Here is a 17,288-nt window from a genome sequence, read left to right as displayed (position 1 = left end):
GCAAGTTCATCCTCATCTAACACTATTCTACATATTACCCCAACTGCACTTTTAACAATGCTTACATGTGATTAGCATGGCAACTGAAATAGCCGGTAAGAACCAATCAAAGGTCGAGTGAAAATGTACTCAAAAGCATGTAAGTGAACAGCTATGTGTTAAAAGAAGGACATTGAAATTAAACCCAGTGCAGTAAAATAGCTTCTCTTACTCATGTAGAGACGTCCATGCATGTGAATGGTATTTTTTTTTTTTTTTTTTTTTAAATGTAGCAGCTACAAACCTAAAATCTGTTATTGAATTCCATCTCCACGGTGTGCTTTTCTCCATGTTAGAACTGCTAAATTGTTTTCTAGAGACATCATTTTATAGTTCAGCTTTAGGCAAACATAGTAGGCAAACATCTCATCCAAACCCAGAGGCAAAACTACTGAGTCTAAATGTTTGAAAGGGATGTTGTGTAATCAAAGAAAAAAAAAAAAGTCCAATTCACACATAGGAGGTCTCTTGGATTTTTTTTTTTTCAGTTTTTGTTGTGTACTAAAATTACCTGCAATTGTATATATCTAAAACAAAATGGCTCATTAGATAGTTCTTAGTTTCTTAGCTTCCTGAAGGTAAGTAGGTTCTACTTCTAACCCTCTCTGATAGCATTGTACATAGAAGCCTTAAGGTTTCCCCTGAAGATGAACTCTTTCTTAACTTTGTTCCTCCTAAAAGGTGTAGAGATGACTTTTTCAGGGCTCTAGTACAAGTATCAGTGGGGAGAGATAGAGAGACAGAGCAAAACTAAGGCGTTCCCTGGCATACTGCAAAGTGGCACGAAACCATTTCTAATTTTCACTGGTAGCACCAGACCGGTTCCTCAAGTTCCTCAGACAACCTGTAGGGCATTACCACCGGTCCTCTTTGATGTACACTGCGGTGTGTAACATATTAAAAGATGATAAAAGCCTGGTTAAACAATAGGAATTAGCTTCAATTGTGACATTATGACCGGCTAACTCACATCGTCACATGGTGGTTTGATCTCAGCTACACCCATTGGAGGACTCCAGTAGGATGGTTTTTTTTTTGGATGTGATTGATGAGACATTGTTTAAACAAACGTATCGTTAGCTTAGTTTTGAGTTTTGACAATGTGTCTGTCCATTTTAAGCCAAGTATCACAAACCCCCTGCAATGCCACTACAAACTCCTAGCGGTTTCGCAAACCACTGGTTGGGAAAAGCCTGAACTACACCATGAATAAATTTCTTCAGGTAGAATTTCATGTATTTTTAAATATCTCCACACTGAATCATCTACTGCTGTAAATTTTACTTCCTAAAACATAACGTTATATATAGTCCATATGGCCATTCCCTTAACGATGTAAACATTTGTGTTGAAAAATGAAATGGTTGCTGGGATTCTCTTGGTTATGTTTATTGGTCATTTCCGCAAAATGACTTGTTATTTAGAGTTTGGTACTAAAAAATTAATGATAACTTACCCATGTTTGTTTTTTTTTTTCCACAATAATTCATGTGGTCTTGTCTAAAAAAAAAAAAAAACCCTCAGAACTACATAAAAAAAAAACCTTCAAATAAAGTAATAAAACTAACAAAGTCACATTTAAAAAAGATGAAATTTAAAAAAAAAAAAAAAAAGATCTGGACAGAAAATGCATTGGCACCAAAAATGGTACCAGCAAAATATGACCACAAGATGGAAGTAAAAAGCTGCATACTGCTCAGTTCAGTTGTTTACTTCCAGTCCTCACTAATTGCGCTGTTGACAGAAAACATGTTTTTTTTTTTACTTTAAATGGTTAATAAAGGAAATGAGGTCATCTGATATATCTACTATGGGTCAACACAAGGGGTCCATCTATAGTCATAAGGCACAGTTTATTATTTAAGACTGATTATAAACCGAGAACCAGAAACCTTTCACCATATTGCGCCTAGACCATTTACAACCACTGAACACTACATGTGCGAGTGACACGGAATAGACACGGTCACCAGATATGTTGTTTAGTCTGCTGCCTGAATGAAAACACAACACAACATATCACAGATTCTCCTGTGTGCACTCATATCGTGGCCAAGGTCGTGTTTGAAATGGAGCCCTAAGCTCTGGATCTGTGGTGCAAGAGTAATCATGGGTGTAAAAGCAAGCCTCAGGACTGCACTTATATGCAGTGTATATGTCTGAACATCTGGCCGCATCGCTTCGTCTGAGAAATGAGTGTTGTACTGAGCAACAAGAGCAGCTCGTAGCTAACGCATGGACAGTACAGCAAATGTACTTACTAGCCAATGAGGGAACCAACACAAGCTATCAGACACAGCTGGGGGAAAAAAGTGAAAATTCACTCCTTTGTGTATCTCCTGTAAAAATATAAAAGCCTCCTGAAATCCAGAAATCAGCTGTTGGAACACTGCTGCTCGATCTGCTTTCGAGCTAATTTCCTTCATTACTTTCAAATCCTTGAACGAGGAATTAAATCGAGTTAAAGTATGGCTGTAGAAAGAGTGAAACAGTTGTATGACTCAGTCGAGAATCCCCTCACAGCCGCAGACTGAAACAAGTCTTCACATGCAGCCCTTCAGGGAAAGTATTTAAGGATAATCACCAGTGTCACAACTTGTCAAGATACAAGCTACTCACGGTTTAAAATGGCTACACTACACCCAAACTTCCCTTTGACAAACAAACCTGCTAGACTACAAGCTACTAAGAAAAAGCACCAACACTGAAGCCATGTTGTCAAACTCATTGCTGCTTTTCTGCTTTTAAACCACTCTTAGTGAGAAGCATTGGCATTACTGAGCTATAAAGAGACAACAATCATAAACAAAAAAGCAACAGATACAGAGAGGGCTCACGCCACAGCTTTCTTATCAGTTTCTTATCTAGATCGCTTCGTCACGCTAGGCAGCGACTCGGTGAAGAAAAGGAGCTAATTACTGGAAACGTAGCTTATTTGGAAAATACATCTTTTCGCTGCTACATGGAGCTAGCTTTCTATCTAGCTACTTCTTTCCATTGCTACATGTAGCTTGCTCTCTTTCTAGCTACTTAATCACTTTGCTTCAATTTTTATGGATGATTTAACCACGAGGCTATGTTCACACTGCAAGTGTAAGTTCGTAATTCCAATTTACAATATATATATATTTTAGACCAGGTCCCACTCCTGATCTTAAATTAATAATAAACAGATTAGAAAACATGTTATGTAATGAGACATGTAACATTTATGGAAGGAGTCTCCAGTGTCATTGCTTTGTAACAGCTGTAACTAAGTTTCCATCATAGGAAAGTTTTTTTTTTTCCTTTGTTATTACCTTAAAGAGAAACGGCAAGAATGACTGTTTATTGTAGGTGCTACATACACAAAGATCAGGCACAGATATGATTAATGGTAATGATGTTTGTTTTGTCCATATCCAAATTAAGCTAGTTTCATACAAAGTAATCAGATAAACATGTTAAAGAACAGGATATGACAGTGTAATAGGATAGGACAGCTGGGATAACAGGATAACGTTACGTGTTTACATCCTGCTGAGGGTTTCTCTTTACATTCACAAGTTTACCTTTGAAAACAAAGTGAGTTTGAATGTGAGGTGGGGAAAAAAGTCTTTAGTGGGAGTGGACCCTAAACAAATAATGTCTCCTGAGAGCGCTGGCCTTTTTCAAACAGCTCAAAAGGCACGCAAGGAAATAATAAACCATAACGTGCCTTTATTTCACTTAATAACCTGTACTAGTGTTTCTATTGCTGCAGTGGAATTGATAGTCTAATGCCCAGCTACCATTTTTAATTACTCTTGAACTGATTTGTTTAATAATAAAAAATAAAAGAAAAAATTGAAAATATATTTGAAAGATAACGTACACTGAAAAATCTTTGATTAGCTTTCTGGTGAGCTACTGAGACCCTGAATGACGGGGGGCATTCCGTCAACAAGGGCGGAGCTTAACTAGCAAACTTGATCACGTGACATCACGATTAGCAATTATTTTCACCTCTTCAGCTCGTAGGACACGCAGCTTAGCATAAAATACTAGTTTAAATTAAAATATAATAGCAATATTTACTATTTAATTGTGGCCAAAACGATACATTTTTAGAACAACTATTACATTCTGCTGATTTAAAAAAAAGAGACCAAGATCGCACCCTAGCAAGCTAGCTAATGTTCATCCAACTCACATTCGACGTCCTTTCCCCTTCAGTGAATTGGCTTTTCTGCTGGATTTGTATTTTACTGGTCTGATTTGTATGAAAAAGTTTTTTAGATGTCCCCTGTATCACACTTTGCAAATAGACATATGTCTTAAGTTTTTTTTTTTTTTAAGTATAATTAAATCACAGTTCTTTGGATTTTTTAAAAACAAATTATTCAAATAATCCAAGTCAAAACCCATGGAGATACCGTCATTTCACAGCTCAACATCCAACCCGTAGAAACACGTTCATTAAGCCATTAGCTAGTCCAGTTAGCTAGATTGGCTAGCTAGAGTTTTTGATGTTTTATAGTATGAAAACTATGGAACATGTATGAAATAACATGAGCTGGCTAATTCAAAAACACACTCCTCCATTAGTTGTGTTAATTTTATAGTGATTTGTACCTTAATTACTCAAGACGTTTTTCACAAGACGACATATTTACTCTTATTTGAGTAATTTTCTTGTTCTGTGCTTTTACTCTTACTCAAGTCAGTGTGTTTTGTACTTTGTTTTGTAGCACAGTAATTTTAACTAAGGTCACTCGTACCTTCAACCCTAATCTAATCTCAGTAGCCAAAAACAAATGTTTAGTCTTTAGTTTTTCAAATAAAAGCTTTTCTGTATTCAAGTCCTGTTTTCCTGCCTTTATATAGGCATTTGTTTATCTCCACAAAGGTACAAATACCTGCCCAGACACACACACGGAAGAAAAGAGAGCCTGCACACTTCACCCACCTGCATCATAAAAGAGGGCGTGTTTTACAGAAAGAAACTTAACACAACCGGAGGAGTAAAGGAGAGACGGCGTCAGAGAAAAATGCGCTGACCAAGGTGGGGTTAGTTCGGCACCATCTACCTGCAAATACTTGTCTGCCCTCTCATTTGTTTACATTTGTCCAAAGCAACTGCAATTCGTCGTGACTAGGAAGCGTCCCGTCATAACCAGATACAGGTTCGGATATGCCTTGACAAGATGAGGGTCTACCTGTTCTATTAGCAAATGAATGCACGGATGACTGCAGACCTGGAAGCATGATTGTACCATAGCGTCGGCTTTAGGTGCATCCCGACACCGGGACTCATCGTACACTCAGAGGAAGATGGGGTAAGTCAGGCAGTGTGTAGTTAGCACTTACAGGAGATCCATGTACCATATGGAACGTCTATAAACATGCAAGTCATATTTGGGTCAAATGTTCACGGAGCCTCTGTTTTCCCAGAGTCTCTGGGTTTTCTTTACAGCCAAGCTTTTGCAGTTTGTGTACGCCATTTCCATTCTTGCCTTGTGGAACCTAAGGCAGGTTTGTTCAGTCGGTCGATAATTTCTCACTTTTGCGCCCATCGGGTGCATTCCAATGCTTTTCTAAAACGTGACATGAACAAGATATACCTTTGTGCTTTTACTTATTAGTTTCCATTACTACATTTAAAGCTAGTGCTTTGGTCTCCATGTAAAATATTTTTACATCAACTTTAAACTCCCTGTGCATGCTGGTGCACCTTGGGACTACTGACCAATGTATTCGCATGAACGAAGGAACGGTGGAGATGTTTTCAGAAAACAGACGCGTGCTTCTGTATTTATGGTTAACACAGTATAAGTGAAAATAGTTCAGTAAACTTGTCTTTTGTTGCTTGACAGTATAAAGGATGGGTTCAAAAAATTTAAAGGAGTATAGATCATGCTGTTTTTTCTTTCTTTCCTACTTTTTCACTTTCTCTAGGGTGGCAAAGCAGCAGAAAGGGTCTCGGAGGCACGTTTGGCTCCAGTACGGCGTTTGGTGTTTCGGATTTCTGTTGGTGCTCGGGACCATTTGCATATACCACTTCTTTGGCATTCGTCTCCAGGGACAGAAAAATATTCCATCTGTGGATCCGGAATCATTCTACGTGGCTTACCCGCGTAAATACCGCTTCGTCCTGAACCAGCCAGAGGTGTGCAAGCACCGCGACCCGTATATAGTGATCATTGTTCCAGTGGCGCCTCGCGACGTGGAAGCACGTAATGCCATAAGAAGGACATGGGGGAATGACAGCTTGGTCCAGGACGGAGATGTCCTGGTTCTGTTCCTGCTGGGTTTGCCGAGTGGGAGCGACCCCGAAACGCAACAGCTCCGCATACACCAGGAGAACCTGCGGCATCGGGATTTGCTTCAGAGCGACTTCGTAGACTCCTACAGGAACCTGACTATTAAAACTATGGTGATGCTAGAATGGCTGAGAGATCACTGTCCCCAAGCGTATTACGCCGCAAAAGTGGACGCCGACATGTTGATAAACGTTGGCGCCTTGACGCAAATGCTCCTGCGCCCCACTCAACATCATAGTAACTACATTACTGGACTGGTGTGGTACGGGAATATAGTAATCAGAGATCCATCCAGCAAGTTTTACATCCCTCATGAGGTGTATCCCTACCCGGTGTACCCGCCATACCCTTTGGGAATGTGCTACATCGTTTCCATGGACCTTCCAGCAAAGATTCTGCACGTGTCAAGAAAAATTAAACCCATTTTCATCGAGGACGCATATATCGGCTTGTGCCTTGAACAACTTCGTATCACTCCCACGAACCCTCCAAACAAGGCGCAGTTCGTAGTCAAGCCACCTCTGGTGTACGACCGCTGCTACTACTCTGACCTCATTGCTGTGATTACGGACAGTCCTGCTCAGCTGATCTCCTTCTGGATAGATCTTCATAAACCAGGCCCGGCCTGCAAAGAAGCGAGTCATACTCCTTTAGATTAGGACTTTATTGCTGGTGCTAAACTGATGTACTTTTTATCGTGTCACGCAATTTATAAAGACGCTTTAACAAAACAAATCTATTTCAAATGTGAAAAAGCACTCGTATATTGTTGCACAACAAACTGTTACACTATTCACGTCAAAATCATGTTGTCAGTGGTTAACTAGCTAGCTAAACGCCTTAGCTAATGTCGGCTAACTGTTTGTTGTTGTGTTCCTCCACTTGGGGAAAAAAGAAAAAAAAACAAAACAAGAAAAACATCGAACATCTAGTTTAACGTGTTGTATCGTAATGCTGAAAACAAAAAATTTAATGTAATGTGTACATCTTGTTTCACATGTAGACACCTTTCGACCAAAGAGATTTAAGAATTCAACTGTGCTGTGGACTGTGTTTTGAAATTTGGCCCGCGGCTTGTCAGTCATACTGACTTTTCGGAATAGATAATTACGACACTTATGCTTTAAATAATTACAGTATTTCTACACGGTCAAACATTTCAAACTGCAGACGTTCTACAGATGCAAATGTGCCTAATGTCAGGCAAACCTGTTGATGCTTGCGTCACAGTTCACAGCAGATTCTCAAAAAGGTTTCATTTAAATAAAGTTTGTTATCTTCTTCTGACTGTGACTGCGTCTGATTTAAAAGAAAAAGTTAAATAAGCTCTGTAAAAAAATTTAATTGTAAAATTAAATAGCTTAAAACTTTAAATTTACTTTTACAAGAAAAAGCTTCTTTGATACGTCAATACAAGTAGAGCAAGTGGATTCAGTTGAATACAGTAGAAAAGAAATCAGATAACAACACTTATTTCTGGCTGTGGCACTTTGCTTTCAGTATTCTACAAGATATTTATGATCAGGCCTCTTGCTTTAAGAACAAACAGCACAGATGGAAGTCTTAGAAACTGGTCGTTCTACATTGTTTTGACTCTGAAGGCCAAGCATGAATCTTAACAAGGCCATTTAGTGCTCACTCAAATTTCCCTAACCAAATAATTAAGGCTTCGCACAGTCTCCGCAGTCTCGAGCACCATTTCTGGTCCTTTTCATTAAAAACACTAATATGGAACGTCTTTTTGCACAATGCTTCTCAAAAAAATTGTCCTGGCTAAGGAGCTAGTGAGCAGTTTGACTACAATTGGGATGAATTTTACTGTTAATTTTAGCATCAATGCTCTGGAAATGTCACTAATCTCTGAAACATCTGTACACAAATGCTATTAGACTTTTCATGTTTAATCCAGGAACTAATCCAGCAACTGCTGATAGTGAACTTGAGGAAAAAAAAAAAAAGAAGCCAAGAATACAGTTTGCATATATTTATATACAGTCAGGTCCATAAGTATTTGGACAGTGACACATTTTTCGACATTTTGCCTCTGTACACCATCACAATGGATTAGAAATTAAGCAATCGAGATGTGATTGAAGTGTAGATTTTCAGCTTTAATTCAAGGGGTTTAATAAAAACATTAATTTAGGAATTACAGCCAACTTTTTACAGAGTCTCTCCATTTTCAGGGGCTCAAAAGTACTTGGACAAACTAACAATTATAAATACGAGGATTATTTTTCATACGTGGAAGCAAATCCTGTGCAGTCAATGACGGCCTGAAGTCTGGAACTCATCACCAAATGCTGAGTTTCCTCCCTTGAGATGCTTTGCCAGGCCTTTACTGCAGCCACCTTCAGTTGCTGCTTATTTATGCCTACTACCCCTAGCTCTTGGGTTGCTTTCATGGTACTTTTTGGGTCCTTATCCATCTGTACTGTGAAGCGCTGTCCTATCAGTTTTGCAGCATTTGACTGAATCTGAGCAGAAAGTATACACTTCTGAATTCATTCAGCTACTTCTATCAGCAGCCACATCATCAATAAACACCTGTGACCCAGTTCCATTGGCAGCCATACATGCCCATGCCATAACACTGCCTCCACCATGTTTGACAGATGAAGTGATATGCTTTGGAACTTGAGCCCTTCCTTCTCCATAATCTTTTCTCATCATTCTGGCACAAGTTCAACTTGGTTTCATCTGGCCAAAGAATCTTGTTCCAGAACTGGTCAGGTTTTTTTTTTTTTTTTGTTTTAAGCTGTTTCCTAGTAAATTCTAATCTGGCCTTCCTGTTCTTGAGTGTTACCAGTGGTGTTCTTGACTTGGCCAGATGTTGTCAAGGGGTTTCTCTTCAACAGACCTTTTATATCCTTAATTTGTCATGAAATAAGGAGGAAACAGGCCACGTCTTGCCATGAAAATGCTTATCGGTCAACTGTCCAATTACTTTTGAGCCTGTGAAAATGGAGCGACTATGTAAAAATTACACAGCTGTAATTCCTAAACAATTAATATAATATGTTTGTTAAACCCCTTGAATTAAAGCTGAAAGTCTACGCTTCAGTCACATCTTGATTGCTTCATTTCAAATATATTGTGGTGGTGTACAGAGGCAAAGTTACGAAAATTGTGTCACTGGACCTGACTCTATTTTTGGAATAACCTCATTAGCTGACCAACACGAGGTTTACCAAGTTGCTAGCCGAACACTTCATACCTTGGTATTGAGGCCTTCCCTGCCCAGAAGGGTTTGCAAGGTTTCCTGATAATCACTAATAACTAGCTTGTCTGTCATTCATAAGAAATTAATTGCCGCTTTCAGATTAGGCATCCTGAAACAAGATTTATTAAAAGACATCTACTCGGCTAGCAACAAAGCTAGTTTGCTAACAGTAACATACTTTTATTATTAGCTCATTGTCAGGGTTTAGGCTTTGTAGGGATTTAAGGCGTGTTCCTCTAGTAGTTATTATTATTATAGCAGGCTTGCAGGACAGGTTCCTCCAGTATGATTCACATCACTGATACACAAATACTGCAGCCTTCTATAGATTTCTGTAATCTTAAGCTAATACATTTAACTCTGAATCAGAATATACTTAAAAACACGTTTATGTCATTTTTCCCCCTTTCCAAGCAAGTAACTTAGTTAATACCATTCAAATAAATTAATTGTTTAATTATGCAAGTATTCAGTTTATTCAATTATTAATTAAACAAATATTAAAGAGATAGTTTTATAGTGTTCATTATTCATTATTACTTTTAAAAATTCACGCAACAAATTTGACTCTGAAGTCGCCAAACAGGAAGTGAGGGCGTGTCTCAGCAACGTTGTAACATATTCTGAACAAACTTTGCAGCTAACACAAGGATCTCATGCTGAGGGACTCCAAAAAGTTTTGTTGAAATCCCCTCTAGTCAGCTCTATAATTCACAAATTAGTAAAACTGCTTATAAGTTTTGAACCACGCAACATACAATCATGATTCTCCTTTCTCTTGACTTCCTGAAACGTGCCAGGAGTCCGTGATGTAAAAAATGTGTGACTTGCCAGGAAGTTGAACAAACTGCTTTTTCTGCTTCTCCTATGAATTTTCTCCAACCTGTTACTCAGATTTATAATCAGTGATGTTGCATCCATAACCTCCAAACAAATTTGCGGTTTAAGTCACCAAACAGGAAGTGAGGGCATATCTCAGCAACGCTGACTTGTCACATGTCCACTTTATTAGGAACCTGCACATTCATGCACTTCTCTATTCAGCAATTTGTTTGCTAACAATGCAAAAAATCATGCCAATGCAGGTCAAGAGAATCAGGTAATGTTCATATCAAACATCAGAATGAAGAAACAGTGTGATCTCTGGGACTTTAACCGTGGCATGGATGTTGGTACAAGATGGGCTGATAAGAGTATTACAGAAACAGCTGATCTCCTGGGATTTTCACACACAACAGTCTCTAGACTTTACACAGAATGATGCGAAGAACGAAAAACATCCTGTGAGTGACAGTTCTGTTAATGGAAACGCTTTATTGAAAAGAGAGATCAGAGGAAAATGGCCAGATAGGTTTGAGCTGCCAGGACGGATATAATAACTCAAATAATCACTCTTTACAACTGCGGTGAGCAGAAAAGCATCTCGGCATGCACAAAACATCGAACCTTGAGGTGGACGTACAGCAAAAGGGCTACAGGAGCAGAAGACCACATCCGTTTCCACTCCTGTCAGCCCAGAACAGGAATCTGAGGCTATTATGGGCACAGTCTCACAGAAGCTGAGCAGTTAAATATTAGGGGGAAAAAAAAAATCCCTACGGTCAGATTCTTGTTGTGGGCTGACAAGAGTGGAACCCGACGTGGTCCTCTACTGTTGTAGCGCATCCACAACGTCTCAATGTCTGATGTTTTGTGCATTCGGAGATGCTTTTCTGCTCACCGCGGTTGTAAAGAGTGTTTATTCGAGTTACCGTAGACTTCCTGTCAGCTCAGACCAGTCTGGTCATTCTCCTCCGATCTCTCTCATCAACAAGGTGAATCAGCCTGCAGACCCTCCGCTCACAGGAGGTTTTTGTTTTTCACATAATTTTGTCTCTAGAGACTGTTGTGTGTGAAAATCCCAGAAGATCAACAGTTTCTGAAACACTCAAACCAGCCGATCTGGTACCAACAACCATGCTACAACCATGCTTTTTCCCCCTTCCGAAGTTTGACTGAAGCTCTTTACTCGTATTTGCATGATTTTCTGCATTGTGCTGCTGCCACATGATTGAATGAGTAGATAACTGCACGAATGTCCAGGTGTATAGGCATTCCTAATAAAGTAGACAGTGTGTAGATTTAGCAACATAACCTAAAGTTATGAAACATCATTTGACTTAATTTGCAACTTGAGAGAGCTATTGAAAACAGGAAGTGAAGCAATACCTTATCGAAGGCTTGACATTTTGCCTTCAACTTTAGTACATCTCTCCGGGAGCCAGCGGTGATGGTCCCAATGGCTTCTGGTTTTCCTCCGTTGCTAACGGATGGGACAGAAAGTGCCTGACCCCCGTAATCGCTGCTTGCAGCTATATTTTTTAATTGGTCTACTAGCTTCACCACACGAATATGAAAAACAATCTCGCTGCAGTACATTTCAGCATGATCTGAAGGTACATTGCGGATGGAACACCGGTGCATTTCTGTGTAGTAGATTTATATAAAATTAATTTTTATTTATTCACTTATTTATGCAACAAGCCTATCCGATGATGGTGATTATTGCCGCACCCACGGCCACAGGCACACCTTCCAAATCACCGCAATCACACTAGGTTTATGAATACCACACCTTATTCAATAGCCATTTTCAAAGATAATTACCACAACTCTGAATCATATCGTCAAAACTGGTTCTCCCGGGTATGACTTTGAAACTGTATCTCGATATACATCTGACTGTAACTCTTCAGATAAACCCAGATTATCCGACATATCTCACAAAAGCAGCACGTCACACTCAAGAAACTGAATAGGCTTGATCCAGATCTGGTCTTCTTGAGGTCTTTAAAGCGACAGCTGTTTACTGTTAAATTAGCATTTCATAGTGGACGATTTTATTACTGGTGCCAGTGTGTTTTCTTTGCTCTGCACCGTGGGGACAGGAAATTTTTGTCATTGTCAAATATCTCCCTCTGGGTGATAAACAGCTAATGAGGCATTTGAAACACTGCTGAAATGCAGGCGTGTCACTGACGTGATAGTAAGGGAGAGTACATACGTTTACATATGTATTCACGAATCTGGTTTACCTCGTCAATGCAGGCAGGGAAACCCTGCGAATAAGCAGAGCAGCTAGGTCGAAGAAAATTAAACGTCCTGGCAAGGATCAAGGCTGAAGCAGGGACAGGTGTTGTAACGGGTACTAGGTTTTTCTCAGGCGAACAACGTTAACCTCGGGACACTGCACAAAGAAAGAAAAAAGATGAGGTAAGCTGGTGTGACTACTACAGATGTTCCAATGTTGGACGGGATTTGGAAGTGAACGAAAATCTTTGTTACGTTTAGCTTTGTTCTACGCATTTACTGTGCTAATCATTTTGTCTTTGAACACTGAACACTTCCAAAGCAATGTTTTTTTTTTTTTTTTTTTTTTTTTTTTTTAAATGTATTTATAAAAAGATAACGAGTAACAGTACAAACAATAATCAGTATGTTATGTCTACTTCAGTGGACTGAGAGGTAGCATTTCGCTACATGTTTTGCAATAGATTATCAGTTCTGCTGCATTCTTCTTAAGCACAAGGCTAGCTAGCTTGTTGATTTTGTGTTTGTCACCAGACAAAATCTATCAAGCCATGATGACATATCACATCTCTACCTCACTCACAGTAAGCAGAAGTGGTGGCGCTTCACAGTCAGGCCAGTGTCCAGCGCCCCATGTGCTTTTACTGTTTTGATGGCCGCCATCACTTTGTCACTCTACATCATCTTCGGGACTCGGCGATGCGACACGCAAGAGTTTAAGAAAGGAAAGCATCCAGATTCAGAATCGTACAATGTGCCTTATCCCTATAAATATCACTTCACCCTGGACCAGCCAGAAAAGTGCCAACACAACCCTTTTCTGGTGATCATCATTCCAGCGGCCCCTAACGACGTGATGGAACGGAACGCCATAAGGAATACGTGGGGGCAGGAGAACCTGGTCCAAGAAAAACACGTCGTGGTTCTGTTCCTACTGGGCTTACCGAGTGGGAGAAACGCAGAAATACAACAGGCCCGTATACACCAGGAGAACCTGCGGCACCGGGATCTGCTTCAGAGCAACTTTGTAGACTCCAGGAAGAACGTGACCATTAAAACCATGGTGATGCTCGAATGGCTGAGAGATCGCTGTCCCCAGGCGTATTACGCCGCGAAAGTGGACAGTGACATTCTGTTTAACGTTAGAGCTCTGATAAGTATGCTGCTTAGTCCCGGCATCCCTCAGAGGAACTACCTCACTGGCCAGGTGCGGCACGACAGTTCTGCAATAAGAAACCCATCGAGCAGGTTTTACATCCCTCCTGAGGTGTATTCCACGTCGTTACATCCGGCATACCCTTTGGGAAAGTGCTACATAATGTCTACGGACCTGCCGGCAAAGATTCTGAAGGCGTCGAGGAAAATTAAGCCTATTTTAAAAGATGATCTGTATATTGGATTATGCCTTGAATGGCTCCATATTGCTCCCACAGACCCTCCAAACCCTGAGCGGTTTGTGTTCACCCCACCTGAACTGTACAACCGGTGCTACTATTCTGATCTCATTGCTGTGATTATATACACTCCCGCTCAGCTGGTCTCCTTATGGACAGATATTCACAAACCAGGCCCACCTTGTTCATCCTTTGATTAGTGGTTTTATGGGCTTAATGAGTTTAAATAAGCCAAAGACATAATCAAGACACATTGGAAACAAAAGGAAAAACACTAGTAAACTTAGTGGCATAGTGTCCACAGACATTCCATTGCCAGTGTTGCTTACTGAGAGTATGACTTACTTTAGTATTTTGTACTGCATACTTCAGTTCACTGAAATCGAATAAAGTATGTTCTGATTACGTTAACTACATTATAAATAAATACCCATCTACTTTTGTATCTTTTCCACAATTGATGGTGCGTGCTTGTGCTTTGCCATTCTGTTATCTTTAATATGGACTGAAGTATTAATGCATTTGGGGTGCACTTTAAAGATTGAAATAAATGGTTATATATCATATGCTTACCGACTGATAGTTATCGGTCTTTAATTGTCGATTGGATACAACAAAATAACGGCAACATATTTAGCACAAGCAAATTAAAACTACATATCAACGATGAGACATTTTATTAACTGTCTAGGTATCCAAAATGTGACTGAGAAGAATATATGCCTGGTACAAATCTTGGGCCTTGGGGTAAAATGATAAATGGATCATGGTACGCCATTAAAAGGGAATGTCAAATAGACATACTGTTAACATTCTTGTACACCCATATAGATGATGATTTAAAAAATCCACTGTAAAGATGTACGGTTTTTTAAAATGTTTAAGACAGGGTTGCATCATCCTTTTTAATTTGTGATTTGTAATTTAATTAGCTTACAAACTGGATCACTTTTTTTTTTTTTTTTTAAATCATATATATTAAAGGTATGATGAGGTTCACTGGCTCATTCCACTGTCAAACTCATTCCACTGTCACAACTATGCCTTGACAAACTAACTCTACTAACATGATAGTGACTGCCCTGACACAACTGTCCTTGGCCAAGCTCATTGCATTCGTGCAACTGCCTGAACAACTGAATTCACTGATGCAAGCACCTTCAGTTTGTGCCCTGAATAAACTGTTTTAACCCAGCCAGCTGCCTTTGGCCAAACTGACTCGACCAACAGAACCGTCCCAGGCCAAACTGACTCGACCAACAGAACTGTCCCTGGCCAAACTGACTCGACCAACAGAACTGTCCCTGGCCAAACTGACTCGACCAACAGAACTGTCCCTGGCCAAACTGACTCGACCAACAGAACTGTCCCTGGCCAAACTGACTTGAACAACAGAACCGACCCTGGACAACTAACACTGTTGCAACTGGTCTTCCGCGCCAAGCTACTGGCTCACTAATCAAACTGATTTAACACAGCTAGCAGTCTCATACTGGGCAGAATGATTTTGCTGCTGTATGATTTACATTTACATTTATGGCATTTGGCAGGCGCCTTTATCCAAAGCGACTTACAATTATCTCATTTATACAACTGAGCAGTCGAGGGTTAAGGGCCTTGCTCAAGGGCCCAGCAGTGGCAGCTTGGTGGGAGTCCAACGTCTTAACCACTGAGCTACCACTTCCCAGCATATGATGCAGCACATAGCAGTGGCTTCTTCAGGAAGTCTGCACGATTTACTGTAAGTCAACTGTTCACAGTAGACAATACTGTCCCTGACCTAACTGACTGTAGTCTGCCAACAACCCTGGCTGTGATATGACTCACCACCACTGTCTGTGTTTTTATCTGGGAAGGATCTGGGAAGCATTTTCCGTGTGCTAATACGAGTCAAAACTGAAGACACAAGTTCATGCATAACTGTATTTCTTTTGCGTTCATCAAAATGAAGCTATGGGTACATATTTCAAATGTACTAGCAACTATCTCTGTAATGTGTAATGTTTGTAGATGTGGCACAACCCAAAACTGCTTGCCCTATTGTCAGGTGGTCACAAGTTCAAATCTTGATGATGCCATAGCCACCTGTGGCTGGGAGCCTAAGAGGGCAATACTGGCAATGCTCTCTAGTTGGCAGTACTCTCTCACCTGTCAATCAGAGTGGCACTAGCCAATAGTGGGCATCTCTAAGCTTCAGAGGCACACGCTCACCTTCAGTCTCGGTTGGTAGCTGTCGTGTGATGGGGAGAGCTAGCTACTAGGTGGGAATGGGCAAATGATCATTTTAAGGGAAAATCAGGTAACAATCCATAAAAAATATTATATATATATATATATATATATATATATATATATATATATATATATATATAAAATATTTGTTATTGTATAATGTTTGTAAGATATTGGAATCTCACAGTTAAACCAGGATGACAAAATTTTAATAAAATAAAGTAGTAAAATGAATCAAACTGTCAACAACTGCCTTTATTTTATGAAGTAAATGCATGGTGCTATCCCATTTGGTTATAGTCTACAGTGTCATTACCCATGAAGCTCCTATGTTTATGCCAGAGGTGGCTGATGGTCTTTAAAATAGTATGTCTTATTTCATCTGGTCTGACCTCCTGTTTAATTCTTAGTCTTCTGTCATAAACAAGAGCATCGAAAGACTTCTCCAAAATCAGGTCGGCAAAATTAGTAGTGTCCGCCACGACACGTAAAAAGCAGCTAAGCTGCTAACTAGCTAGCTCAGTTTCATTGCAGAAAGTAGACGACTAAATAAAATGAACTAAAAATGAACACAAATAATCAAAGAATTTTTTTACTTACAATTATTTACAATATTTACCAATTACAATGAAAAAAATAACAGGGTATACTAGTTGCGTTGACTTGTACTCTGTATGACTGGTGCTGATCCTGGGGTATGTTCTGGATTCCCCATAACCCTCATCACAATAGCACGGTTACTGAAGATGAATGAATGAATAATTTGGTGTTCTTTTGGCCTTCAGGGCAAATTAGGATCATCCACTAGAGGTCAGTGTAAAACTATGTTTGTTTCTCTTCTAACGCTGAAGGTTCGGGGTATAATGGGCAGGATCAAGGCACATTACGCTTCTGCCACAACTTCTAAGACTTCACGTTAAGGACAAGAAGTGTTTCCCTGTACACAAGCAAATCACAAAGAACCAATCTAAGAGCACGCTCCAATCTAAATGAGTCAGCAGTAGAGCTGAGAGCCAGCAACATTAAATTAAATTAATAGAGGATTAATAG

At 39.8% G+C, this 17,288-nt stretch overlaps 2 protein-coding genes and 1 long non-coding RNA gene across 4 annotated transcripts in view; 2 read left to right on the top strand and 1 right to left on the bottom strand.

The window, feature by feature from the left end:
- LOC128317452 (uncharacterized) overlaps positions 1–17,288 on the bottom strand; it is a 53,435-nt gene that overhangs the window by 28,907 nt on the left and 7,240 nt on the right. The window lies entirely within an intron of this gene.
- On the top strand, positions 4,497–7,607 carry LOC113547590 (beta-1,3-galactosyltransferase 5). The gene is made up of 2 exons (XM_026948004.3): positions 4,497–5,336; positions 5,956–7,607. Exons 1-2 carry the CDS (start codon positions 5,332–5,334, stop codon positions 6,977–6,979), a joined length of 1,029 nt encoding a protein of 342 aa, XP_026803805.3. The 5' UTR covers positions 4,497–5,331; the 3' UTR covers positions 6,980–7,607.
- On the top strand, positions 12,585–14,965 carry LOC113547589 (beta-1,3-galactosyltransferase 2-like). Of its 2 annotated transcripts, none has more exons than XM_026948001.3 (2): positions 12,585–12,795; positions 13,147–14,965. In XM_026948001.3, the coding sequence occupies exons 1-2, from the start codon at positions 12,791–12,793 to the stop codon at positions 14,204–14,206; spliced, it is 1,065 nt and encodes a 354-aa protein (XP_026803802.3). In that variant the 5' UTR covers positions 12,585–12,790; the 3' UTR covers positions 14,207–14,965. The 2 variants fall into 2 exon arrangements, with proteins under 2 accessions (XP_026803802.3, XP_026803804.3); XM_026948003.3 differs by having other exon boundaries at positions 12,590–12,795; positions 13,198–14,965.

Source organism: Pangasianodon hypophthalmus, chromosome 25 (genome assembly GCF_027358585.1).
Source record: "Pangasianodon hypophthalmus isolate fPanHyp1 chromosome 25, fPanHyp1.pri, whole genome shotgun sequence".
Taxonomy (NCBI): domain Eukaryota; kingdom Metazoa; phylum Chordata; class Actinopteri; order Siluriformes; family Pangasiidae; genus Pangasianodon; species Pangasianodon hypophthalmus.
The sequence above is the reverse complement of the archived record's forward strand: the minus strand, read 5'-3'. Positions and strand labels throughout refer to the sequence as shown.